The sequence below is a fragment of the Babylonia areolata genome, chromosome 1 (genome assembly GCF_041734735.1).
Source record: "Babylonia areolata isolate BAREFJ2019XMU chromosome 1, ASM4173473v1, whole genome shotgun sequence".
NCBI lineage: Eukaryota > Metazoa > Mollusca > Gastropoda > Neogastropoda > Buccinidae > Babylonia > Babylonia areolata.
In genome coordinates, this window is record NC_134876.1 from 56702587 (window position 1) to 56716111 (window position 13525).

Here is a 13525-nt window from a genome sequence, read left to right on the forward strand (position 1 = left end):
GTTCTTACCATGACCAATCACTGTACAAAGTTTGAAAATTATTTTATGCAAGATGTTATCTTTTTGGAACTTTTAAACTTTTCCTACTGTCACCATGTGCTGTATTGTTATCCTGGGCTATGAATTTCAAAAGGGATCATACTGTCATAGTGACCTGTCAATATGCCCAGTTTGATTGGGGAAAAAAAGGATGCAAAGGATGACTTCTTTTAACCAGTCCAGTGCCAGAGAATTTTGTAAAAAAAAAAAAGAAAAAAAAGTGCTCTACCCTTGCCAGGGAATTTTGAGGATTCGGGGGTAATAAATCACAAAAGATTCTAGCACAAAAGCTATGGGCAATACAGAAAGAAAGTAAATATTTTTGTGCAGGAAAACGAGTATAGAATCTGCTTCTGAGCTGTTTTGCCAATTAGGTTGATTGAAGATAACTGTTCAGGCATGTAAAGTCAAGATAATTTTTGTGCAAAAAAAAAAGTCTATTTCCACCTCTACATAATGACATCCATAAAGAAAGGAAACAAAATACACCTAGAAATAGCACGCCTATTGTAAGAATTTACCTGTAGAAGAAATTAAGACAGTCTATAAGTTTATGAAAACAAATCACAGCTCGTGCAGACATGTAAGTAAATCACTGTCCCAACAATGACAAAGGTGGGTAAAGTCAATGTAAAAGGTCAATCACAGTCTCAGAAACTGAGCTGGCAAGCTTTTTGACAGCAAAGAGCGTTTGCAAGTGAGAGGGTGAAGTTCTCTGACGACGTACACTCCTTTCAAGTTGCACTTGGGCCGATTTAAGTGTCTGCTGTGCATCCGGCTTGCCACCTCTTTAAACAAGCCATCCATCTGATTCAGTGAAAAAAAAAAGCGTTAAAAACAAAAAGCATGTGTTTCACGTCCAGTGCAGGTTCAGCCCTACGTTTTGTGAAAATCTTGGGGCATTGGCGCTTGTTGATTTTCCTACAGTCTGCTTTGAAATGCGAGTACTCTTCCAAAAAGCCACGCCCCCTTGACCTCTGGCTGGCATTCAACCTATCGTCTTACATCACTCCTCTCCCTCTCCTCCCCTTCTTCCAACACTCGCTGCACGTATTCTGTCAGTCAGTCATAGCCACTTGTTCAAAAACACTGTCAATCATCAGACAAGAGAGATCCTTCTCCATAGTGAATGAAAGCTGTCCATTATCACAAGTAGAGCTTTCAGAATCGTGTAAATCTGCAGACTGACTATCTGCTTTACTGGACACAGTTTTCAATGCCTTTTTTTGCACATGATGCAACCCCCTTTTCCATGCACGTATCACTAAGTCAGTTAGCAAATTATAGGTGGATAGTAGTTTGCACAGGACAGGAATGTCAGACCCCTGCTGGAGTCTGCACTAGTGGGTCACAGTTAAGTATGTGTAATTAAATAGTATTTTTATAATCCAGACACATCAAACTAACTGTTCAGTCTGTTTATGTGAACTGAACCAAACTCCAATGAAGGAAAAATCGGAACATATGCAGGATGTCAGTGAACGTCTTATGGGCACTATGGCAATACTTTTTGTAGGATGTACGCTGACGTCTTATAGGCTACTGGTTAAGCTTGACCTTTTGATATCTCACCCTGACTTAAATCTTATTCATATCTGCCATGTTATCAATTTGGTTTCTGTGCTACTTGCTAAGGTTAAAGTTTACCACAGAAACACAGACAAACAAAGCTGAATGATTTCACTGACTCACTTTGTACATGGAAGTAAAAAAAATAACATCATCCTCTGAAAAGAGAACTCAAGACCTTCACAAGTACAAGCTTCTCAGTCATGCTTGGTAATGTGTACTGGCTGTGAAATTCCCTTTTACTTACTTCTACAGCCTTTCTGTCCAGATCAATGCACAGTGCTTGCGTTTTCATGCTTTTTGTGTGTTCACAAACGCAGCAACCATTGTCTCTAGCTTCAAGAGTAACTGAATCATCTTACAAAAGTAGGTGCAATGACATTTTGACTGTTTTAAACATGACTGTTTCCATTTTAAGGTGGACCACTGCGTCATTTTTAGCTAATTTTTGTTTCTCAGGAACTACTAAAGATATCTGCATGAAATTTGGTACACATACTCAGGATGTTAATATAGACATCTGTGCTAAGTTTGAAGATTATAAGTCAAACAGATATGAAGATATGATAATTTTATCATAAAAATACACACGGTTATTTGGCCCATTTGCAGCACTGAACACATGCATTACATAATGATTCTCATCATTTCCACAGTTTGTTTTGACATCATTTAGTGCAATGATCACAAAAGCAGATGCCCATTGTCCACAAGCATTGTTCTCTGTCTTGTCAAAAACGCATAAAATTATGCATTCACGTTTGTATGCTTTAGTCACTTGCTATGAAAAAAACTACTAAAGGTAGAGAGTTCTAACTATGTTCATTGCACTCAGCACACATTTTTACATCAGTGTGCCTAATTTTATGATAATATTTTCACTGTATCAATTGTTACACGTGGGCCACTGACGCACCTGCAGCAGAAATTCAACTTTTGAGAAAAACGCCTTCAAAGATTGTGTTGAGAACTCACAAACTGCAACCCATAGTTACACACTAAAAAAATAATACACAGGAAAATAGCACTTGGCCAATATCACTAAGTGGTGAGAGAGAGTTTTTTACAGTTACTTGATTGTTCAAAATGCTCCTGGGGCGTATACTTCTCCCTCATCTGCCCGTCGATGTTCACGTTCCTGACGTCTCACAGTTTCAATTTTTTTCCTCTTTTGTTTTGCTGCATCATCTGATGGCTGACCTAGACCCATCTCTGCATAGGCTTCCCACACATGGTGAGCTGCATCCTGCAGGTGTGTGCTGGCTGCTCTGCTTGCACCCTCACTATATTTTTTTTGGTAGTGAAGCCATGTTTTTTGGTGGATGGGTCGTGGCATATTCACCATATCAAAAAAACGGCATAGCTGGGTGTAGCCAATCCCAGTTGCAGAAGCAGCAGCAACAAGGCGACGGTTGATGTCAAAACCTGTGAAGACAGTCCCCGTCTTCAGCGATGTCATGGTCTGTGTCCCTGGAATCACAGCGCCACAGGAAACACACCTCACCTCCAGACTGCATGCTGACTGCATGCTGACCCCATCCTCTTTGTCTCATCTTCAAATACAGAGACCTGAAAAAAAAAAACAAATGTGTGAGAATTGAAGGTACAAGAGAAAGAATGAGAGAGAGAGAGAAAGAGAGAGAATAAAGAGATTCAGACTGACAGTTTTTTTTACACACACACACATACACACACACTGACAGTATGTCAGACTCAGTAAAAATCCACAGAAATATTACTTCGAAAAGTATTTCAATACTTGAGTAAAATAAAAACTGCCTCTGAAAACAAAAATCAAAGAACTTGAAAAAAAAAAAGAAAAAAAAGAAAAGAAGTAAATCAATGGGCTCACAAAAAAAGAAGAAGAAAGGTATTCAGATGGCTTTTTTTTCTTTCTTTTTTTTTTTGCTATGAAACAAAACAAAAACTCATGAAATAAAATAGAATACTATATTATATTTATTAAATATTATATATCTGTAGACTATTATATTATTTTCCACAAACCTTTGATATGCATTTTCCACAATGAACTGACGACACCAAGCAGTCCAATGTTGACACATCAACGATGATGTTCTGTGAGGACTGTGGCTGTCCCGAGCGAAGTTGTACTTCGGGAACTGATGCACATTTTTTTGACGGTGGTTCTTCGTCTGAACTGGAGTCACTGTCACCCGTACACACATGTTTTCAGGTGAAAACGTCCAATTTTCTCTTCGAACTGAGAAGCGACTTGCTTTCACTGACGCCGGTCGATGTCGAAGGCACCGCTAAGTCGGTCACTGTTTCGGCAGACTTTTTTTCAGCTTGTGTTGTAATCTTTCGCTTTCTCTTCTTTTTGCCGAATGCAAAGACAGTCCTAAACTTCTTTCCAGCGTGTCTTGGCATTGTCCGTGACTTTTAGTAGAAAATTTCGATCAAAATCTTAGGCAACTGGTGTGTCGATTGAAACCGTGATGAAAACAGACGCCATCTTGGAAAAAGTCACATGACCGATTGGGCCAATGGGCTATTTTTTTACTCCGACAAGCCAATCAGAAACCTCGACTCAGCCACAACCCCTAAAAAATGCCTCTCGGGTTCCTTCGGATTTGCTCTTCGTGTGTTTCCGTGAGTGGAATTTTCCACAGGAAATTGCAATGAGAAGACAGACCGGTGAATGACCTTCACACTGATACCAAACAAGATGGGGTTTCCGAACCAGATCGCGAGCACCAGGCTGTCCAAATCGATGCAAACTTCGAGTTTTTTGTCACATTCGCTCAAACTTCACACACACCCAGGTCAGAAAATGATTTTATTTGCAATGAAATCGGTCAAATTGAGCAAAATGGTTGACAGAAATGCAAAGAAGAGACATTGTTTGACCAAATACAAGTATAATCCCAAAACACGTTTTTTAATGATTTTTGGTGAAAAACCTATGCCGTGGTCCACCTTAAACCAGGTAAGGTGTCCAGTCTTAATTTTCTTCTGAAATATGAAAATTACCAGCAATGTTGTTTTCCACTACCACAAAGTTCTTTGGGACCAAGCTGGAAAATGGGTAAACATGCAATTCTATTCACACAGAGTGTTCTCTGTTGAGATATCCACAAGGAGATCACAGAACAAACTCACTGGTCATTGATCTTGATGTTTGTGTCTGTGACAGGATCGTACATGAACCTCATCAAGTGCAGGTGCAGCACAGGGGGGAAGTTGACAAATATCACACCTTTCTCAGAATCCTGAAAACGATACATTATTGCACTGAGGATATAATATTCTCTGAAGATTTCTTTTCATATATCTAAAATTCAAAGACGGTTTGCATACGCTTTTGATTCTCTTAAAATGTGTGTGTGTGTGTGTGTGTGTGTGAGCGTTGCGTGTGCTTGTGTGTGTGTGTGTGTGTGTGTGTGAGCGCTGCGTGTGCTTGTGTGTGTGTGTGTGTGTGTGTGTGTGTGTGTGTGTGTGTGAGCGCTGCATGTGCTTGCGTGTGTGTGAAAGGCAGCTGTTTCCAGTTTCCATTTCACCTCACTGACACTGTTAGATACTTAACAAACCGGACAAAAATTTAAATATAGAATTCAAACCAGTCAATCAATCTGTGGACATATTCTCCATATAATGTATAATTAGAAAGCTGGTTTTTCAGTGTATCTTGCCTCAGTCCATTTCAGTAACTTAATTTACAAATAAATCAAGTTTCATGTAGTAAGAAGAATTAAATTCAGTAAAAAAAAAAAAAAAAAAAAAAGCCATTAAGTTCATATTGTGAGAGAAACTGCGTGCAAAATGTCACATATGTAAAGGAATCTGAAAGCAAACCTCATCATCAGTGTTAGCCATAACTCACCTGCAACCCGTATTCTCCTGCATCGTACTTGTTGTCTCCTTCAAGAGTTTCAACAGTCACATACTCTTTGAAGGACTCGTGCACTGTGGATTTAATAGTTATTTGTCATCTCAAAAGCTGTTCACAGGGAAACTCAATGGTTATGTTTTCAAAGACAATCAAGAGTGTCTTTCAAAAATCTGTTCTGTTCACTTTTTTGACACGACCACACAGTATGTACAATGGAGCTTGCAGGTGCTCAATGACTTTCTGTGAATGCAGCAATATGTAGAAACTTTTCAGAGGAATTCATGAATTATGCTAATTCTGCTGTCATGACTTGTTGATAGAGACATTACTTGTTTTCATTTGATTGAGATTTGGTGAAGCCATTATATATAGTAAAATGAGCCACTTATACAAAACATGATCAAGATAGGTTGATTGATCAATGATCATAGTGCATTTGAAAAACAGCCAAAAGTGTCTTTAATTGTAAGCAGTGAGTATACATAATCCAAACCAGCTTTAAACATAAGTGTATATCCCCAAGCTGGGAGTATAATTCAAACTCCTCTTTTTGGTGCCATATACAGTACCATATATCAAACTGATGCAGAATTCAAAATAAATGGAGGAGGGCAACGCCTACTGGCTCGCAAGGAGAGGCCTTGTAACTGTTACAGCTGTGTTATCCGCAAGAAAGGAAATCCCCTTGGAGCTGTCAGCCCCTGGTCATGAGGGATTCTCAAGACCACCAGAACGCTTCCTCCAAGACATGCTGCAGAGGCACAAAGTGCTGAAAAGCGGTCGAAGTGGCAATGGCCCACACCTCATGAGCTTGGGATTCAATCAGCTGAGATCTCTGTGAACTTGAGAGTAGGCTCTAAGAATGACCTGAGAAATGGAACCGGCAGCAATGTCTTTCTTGTGATGAGGAGACACCTCTGAGAGAAATTCTAAGACGAGACCTATCCCATAAGTATTTGAGGCAACTAACTGGGCAGAGATGCCTATCCTTATCTTACCGGGTGAAGATACTGGTCGGACAAGGGTCTGATACTCAACGAGAAACTATGTCAGAGAATAAAACTTGACAAGATGGGGTTGACAGCCTGGCCAAAAGAGTGTCATCACTTGTAGCTGTTATCTGCATTTGATTGGCTAGCGAGGACCAGACATGACCAGGCATCTTTTCACAGTCAGCCATGCAAAATTTGGCCAAGCACAGCAATCCAATAAGCTAGTTTGCTTGTTTGACATGATACAGTATATGACACCAAATGTGCATTCTACAATGTGTGTTATGTCAAGGTTCTGACTGAATGCAGCATTAAAAAATCAGCAGATTTATGTTCAATACTCACCATTTTTCTTGCCTTTGATATTCAACTGAATGTCAAAGAAAGTTTCTTCCCTCTGAGATCCATAATCAACGTTCTTGCACTTGATATATGACTGGAAGACAAACAATGCTCCAAAGGTCAAAGAGGCAATAAGAACAATTTTCACTGAATCTGATAAGCAAAATTTTTTCCAAGTTTCAAGAGACATCTTCAAGGCAACAAGGGATTCAGAATGGTAGAAAAATACCAAGTATGGGTATCATTAAGTAAGCAATAGCTGAAAAAATAGTCATGTTCAGAGATTAACATTGACAGGCTCATACATGTACACTCACAGACAATTGAATCAAGATGATTATACAGGCTCACTTTGTATACATATATACAAACCACTACCAAGTTTATCATGATTATTTCACTATATTTAGATACAGGCCCCAAAAGCATTCAAATAATCACAAACACATACAGATATATTAACAGACAGACAGATGTGTAACATAGAAGTCTCACCAACATCTTTCCCTCAAAGAGCTGTGGTATGGTTCCTTCCACACAGGTGCCTTTCATCTTGTTCTCCATGTTGTCCAGGAGCTGAAATCAAGGAGTAAAATTACCCCATACTCAACCTGCATTGTTATAGTCATTATTATCATTATTGTTCTTATTTTCATAAAGCTGTTTCCACCTTTTTTTTTTTTTTTTTATAACCCCCAGTTGGCACTTTTAGTCTTTCACTCCCGGCCACAATGTCCACAGTTTAGGAGTAACTGCATTGACAATCTAGCTGGTCACATGAGTACGCTTACTTACCTGCAAATGGCAACTGCTTTGTAGCGTGTTTGAAGCGATATCTTGGGAAGTTTTGGGTTGGTATTGATGTGTGTGTTTTTTTTTTTCTCTTCAGTTTTTGCTTTTGTAATGCTTAGTCGTTGCGCATGTTAAAAGCCTAGCGGTAACCTGTCTGCCCAGGAAGCGAGAGAATCTGAACACAGTGGTTCAAATCCCACAGTTGCTAGTATTTTCTCCCCCTCCACTAGACCTTAAGTGGTGGTCTGGATGCTAGTCATTTGGATGAGACGATAAAACCAAGGTCCTATGTGCAGCATGCACTAAGCGCATGTAAAAGAACCCATGCACCCATGTGACAATTATATTCTCCATTTATTTTCCTTCAATAAAATATATGCTTTTACATACTTTCAGGATTCATTTTATGTTATTTTATTATCACTATTATCTTTCGTTGTCACTGTTGTTGAGGTCGATTTTTTTGTTGTTGCTGCAAAAACTACAAATAGATTCAGGAGTCAAAGGGTCAATTACTTATAAATAAAGTGACTTTAGACCTGCTTTGAATAAATATAAAAAAATCATTGTAATTGCCAATTTTTGCTTGATACACACCCAAAGATACAAATTAAAATATTTGTGTAAACCAAGCCCGTAAATTCTGTCATCTCCAGGAAACACTGCTTTTCACTTTTCTGAACTAGTTTCTGCAGAGTACAGACACTTAAATTTCACTTATCTGTGCTAGGATGAGGAACTTCCTTTGAAACAGAATTAAATGTTTTTTGCTGCACTACATGCCACCTGGCGTAATGCACAATAAGTGACAATTAAATGTCAAGCTTCTTTTGTGCATTCCAACCAAAACAGAAATGAACAACTCAGTGATGATCTGATACAAAACCACTGACAACTTTCAAGTTCACAGAGGCTGAAAGTGACTATATTCTAAAATGGAAAAAAGGACAACAAAATCTAATTACCCCATTTATGATGTGCATGTTTAGCCACATGTATTGGACACTTTAGAATTGTTACTCAGGAAGTATGTTAAAAAAAACAACAACAAAACAACTAACACCACCAACAACCACAGAGTTCTTGACATAACTTACCACACGACACAACTCCTGTACATCATGCTGCATGAAGGAGTCCAACGTTTCCCACCTATAACCAAAAGAAGAGGGAAAAAATGATCTCGGGAAGAATGTTCTTATCACAAACTGATAAGAATGAAAAAATAACATCAGCAGAAATATATGAAATGGCTTTGAACCATGAATCCCAGGATTAACTGACAAAAGTAACCCTTGTTTTAATATATCCCCCTGAAAACGGAGGATGGCTGCCTACAGAGCATGAGTAAAAACAATTATAAATGTAAAAGCCCACTCATGCATGTGAGTGAACGTGGGAGTGGAAGCCCACGATGAAGAATATGACTAAATGCACCCAGCATCAAACAATACTGTCATTCCTTAAAACACAGGTTCATTTTGCTTCCACAGAATCATTTTGCTTCCATGAATCGACTTAATCAGATTTTTTAGTAAAGAAAAAAGCAAAGAAAAACACAATATACGGGAGTGACAGAACAGTTGCAATCGCTTCCTCTTATGTTTCAGAGCTCATTTTCAGGAACACTGTCTGGTGATCAGTTTTATATAAAGTTATCAAAGATTTATCTGTCTTCCAGTCTATGAACATTTTTGCTTGTTATTTTCACCTTCCAATTTCTTTTATCAATACAAGTTTATAAAATTCTACAGGTCAACTGTACAACAACCCCATTTCCTCAAACACAAAACAAAACACAAAATACAAAACCAAAAGAACTTTGTGGCTTACCCAAAGGAGCGTGTGAGCTTCTTGGTGCCGACAGGTTTGTCGCTAAACTGCAACTCATAGAACACCCGCTGCAGAGCCAGGGGAACGCTCTTGGAGCCATCATCTCCTTCTGTTGGCATCATGTAGACTGCCTGAAAACACACATAACCTTTCATCTACAAGTCAAAACACAAACTTATGGGGCAAAAACCTCTAGGCTCATAAGTAATGAACTGTCGTTCTGAAAGAGGATGCCCAGCAGTGAAAACATAAATCCTCGCCACAAACAGCTATCAGGAATGAGGTGCTGCAACGGACTGAAGAACTATGAAACAAACTTTGGAGAAGTATCTGCTACAGAACCAGGAACATGATGATGTCATGTTGATAACCCTATTCTGATGCACCAGTCTCACCCGTCTCAGTTTGTTGGTGAAGAACAACGTCTGCAGAAGGGAGTTCATGTAGCATGTGGCACCCTGGTTCTTCAGGCCAACATACCCTGTGTGTTTCTTTGAGTCCCAACTGCACAGCAGAAGATGGCTTTGACAAAATATAACCCTGTCGCACCTAACAAACACAAAATAATTTGCAGTTATCTTTTCTGAATGTTTCATGAACATTAAATAATTTTCAACCATTATCAAATCAAATCATTTATACGGATACTTACAAAATATTATGCTAACTTACAATTAAAAACATAACAAAGCAAAAAGTTCACTATCTTTTATCTGTCTAAGAAATCAAAACATGTTACTGGACAAATATTTTTTAACACAACCAAAGAATCAAAATGGAAGCAGACGTGTGTGTCCAGCTTCAACTAAACATCTGTTAACCATAGCAACGCTAACACTCTGTAAAATTATGTTGGAAAAGAGCTCAGAATCAAAAATATAATCTGGAAAACCCCCCAAAATTTACCAAACGCCATGTGGTGCATCTGCTGTGACCTGGACTTCCAGAGTAATTTTGTCATCTTTCACGTAGCCTTTCTCAGGGTCCAACAACTCCTGCACAAAGTATACTGCCAAATACATCAAACTGCACTCTTGATTATAAGTATAAGCTATAATAAACATTTTCTGCCCAATTATCCTGCTTAGAAACTGCATAAGCACTGATATTTTATAATGAATAGAAGCTGGTGATGGATAGGAAGCGAGAAAGATGACACTGAGGAAGAAAAGATTTCTGAATTTCACATTGTATTTTATGATTTTAAGAAATGTGCAAATTTAGCCAGTAAAAATAACACCTTCACTATCATATTTATCACATCTTCCCCTTTAACTGGCATGAATAAGTGGAGTTAAAATAACTGCAGAACAGAAACAAATCAAATGACACTTACACTTAAAACATTGCAACAAAAAGACAAACAGCTCTTGTCTGCCTTGCAAGTGCTTGTCAACAAACTGTTATCATTGTCATTGCCACTTGCATTTGTTGGCAATTTGCACATTCACTCACTTTGAAAAAGGGAGCTTTAACAAGCATTACCATATTTACCCATCCGCTTATCAAATTGTTATTTTTTACTTGTATGCACATACACAGATGAAGTACTGATAAAGTATGAACTCTGTTACATAAGACAAGGTAAGGTAGCTCTGAGGCAGGAAGAGATGAGAGGAATGACAGCTGGATGGAGAGGGAAAGAGAGTGAGAGTCAGGGGGAGTAAAAGAGATTGACTTACGTTCCAAGACAAGAAGTGGCTGAAGCCCCAGTCATTCTCCTTGCAGTAGAACAAATGTGATATTTCTGTGGGGAAAAAGCAAGATTCCTCATTTACATAAAAACAATGTTGAACGATCATTCTGCAAGCTACATGCACTGTCCAGAAACCTGACTATGATAGAAGTTTGAACTAAGAATTTTTTGGTCAAGTTTACAATATACAAGAACCAATTCCTGGTCATGAACTCCCACTTCTTCATGCATACAACAGATGATATAAAATATATACATGTAAAACACACTTACCCACACATAGGTTTGAATCAACAATTTTCATTGCTTTGAACTCTAAAATATCTGTTGTAACACTTAAGCAAGTTTGATAAGTTAAAATGACAGGTGTCAATGGCCTCTTTATAAATGTTAGCTCCAATTTCTTAAATGAGCAACTGAATCGCTGTGAATGTGTCAATAACCTAAAAGACAAGCAAATAGTCAAAGCCAAATTTGAGCTGAATCGGTTAACAAAATTCAATGTGCCTGACCACTGCTTTCGACAAGACTGAACTATCCTCTGTAACCTCCCTCTTTTTAAGGAAGCTTGTTAAGCTCACTCAATACTGCCGGTTAGCTCCCCTGACTTTCCCCACAGACAATCCATTTGCATGGATAAGAAATAAAACTGCCAAAAATAATGTCAGAATTTATGAACTGACAACTTCAAAACTGATCAGTAAGATAACAAGTTAGTTGGGAACAAAATATAAAACTTCCTCCCTTCTCATACTATCACACAGTGAGATGATGAAAGTATCCATATTTTTTGTTCTAAATTTGCACATACTGATGACTTGTAAATGAATCCAGGAAAACACAAAGAGTTTGAAACAGATCAAATTCAGAATGTTATATAGGCATGATAGGGGCCCTTCGTCTAGTTCTGTTGTCTGCCTTGTGACTGAGACAAAACTGGGTCAGACGCCAATGTTGACACACACACTGTTCACGTGAACCAGTCATCGCGAAAATAACTCTCCTGCTCACGCACAGCAACACACACTGCATTTACTGGTCACAGTGGAGAGTGGAAAGGTCAGTTAAGATATTATTAGCTCATAATGTCATTATGAAATTAGGTGCCACTCCAAAAATTCAAAACTATCTGAGGCCCCAATTGGGGCCCTTCGTCTGAAATGGCTGTAAACAGCAGGACCCCAATTGGGGCATTTTGTCCAAAGTGAGTTAAAATACGTATCACTGACCCAACAGCCAGCTGGAAAAAAAAGCTAGAATACTTACTTCGGCAGAAAGGTTCAGTATCAGGCCTTGCATTCAAAATCCGTAGTTCTGCACTGGCATGACATGACCATGATCTGTAATGAAAACAAGTAACTAATTAAATTAATTCCTGAACATTTCAAGGCATTTGGTCCCCAACTAGACTGCCAATCATTCAGTGCTGAATCAATTCATTATATACCCCCCCCCCCCCCCCCCCCAAGCTACAGGCTCTCTCCTGCAACTTACAATGATTTACATTTATTCCACAATGACCCAAATTTCTGTGATTGATGCCAGCCACAATGTTTTGATCTATCTATAGTAATTCCCTTCACACTCACAAGTGACTGACCTACAACAACTCCGTACAGGCTCACTCGAAACAATGTCCTCCCTGTGTATTTGAAATCTACTCAGAGACTGCACTGTATCTGGTCATTTCAGATCTGTTTTTTTTTTTTTAAATAATATATTTTATTTGGTCATATGATTGTGACTGAATGCTAATGGTACTGAAATTTTCTGCACTGCAGGAAAACTTAATTTTTTTCACTGCAGTACAACTACAATTTTTAAAAAAGACATGCAGAAAGGCACACACCTCTTCAAATATTTATTTATCAATATCATGTTCTGCTCATCACACTCAACACAGTAAATGCCAGTTTGTTTGCAATACTTGAAAATAAATTATCCCTTAATATTCATCAATATATTTTCCTTTTTTCAGATCACCCAAATCTGGAGGCCACTCACTCCGGACGAATAATCTTCTCCCTTGCTTTTCCCTACAGACGACCCATTTGTTAGGGTCAGGAGAAAAAATCACAAAAAATACAAAACATAAAGTAATTGAATGAAACTCACTGTACTTCACCCACTGACCCCTCTCCTCACGTCATGTGAACGCTCACCCCCCTCCCTCTTCACTGCTCTCAGAAGTTGAGTCACTATCGGTAACTTCTTGCTGGTAGCTTTCTTCACTGCGGATACTTTATTCAATGTCTTCATCATCCTCGTCAATGTCAAAGCCTTCAGTTTGAAGCATTTCAATCACTTCAGCAGCGGTAAAAGCCGCTGTCATGATCTAGTTGCCAAAAATTTCCACTTCTAACGAATGCGACGCCATTTTTGATACATATGCAGATTAGCATGTCGTGT

The 13525-nt window shown here is 38.6% G+C and overlaps 1 protein-coding gene across 2 annotated transcripts in view; it reads right to left on the reverse strand.

Moving 5' to 3' along the window:
* LOC143284357 (ubiquitin carboxyl-terminal hydrolase 7-like) overlaps positions 1 to 13525 on the reverse strand; it is a 48072-nt gene that overhangs the window by 25622 nt on the left and 8925 nt on the right. For both annotated transcript variants that reach the window (XM_076591070.1, XM_076591069.1), the window contains exons 5-14: positions 12383 to 12456; positions 11103 to 11167; positions 10327 to 10415; positions 9816 to 9924; positions 9421 to 9551; positions 8685 to 8739; positions 7291 to 7371; positions 6799 to 6889; positions 5453 to 5535; positions 4732 to 4841 (exon numbers count right to left, since the gene is read on the reverse strand). In XM_076591070.1, the coding sequence (XP_076447185.1) occupies positions 4732 to 4841; positions 5453 to 5535; positions 6799 to 6889; positions 7291 to 7371; positions 8685 to 8739; positions 9421 to 9551; positions 9816 to 9924; positions 10327 to 10415; positions 11103 to 11167; positions 12383 to 12456 (888 nt within the window). The remainder of the gene's footprint in view (positions 1 to 4731; positions 4842 to 5452; positions 5536 to 6798; positions 6890 to 7290; positions 7372 to 8684; positions 8740 to 9420; positions 9552 to 9815; positions 9925 to 10326; positions 10416 to 11102; positions 11168 to 12382; positions 12457 to 13525) is intronic.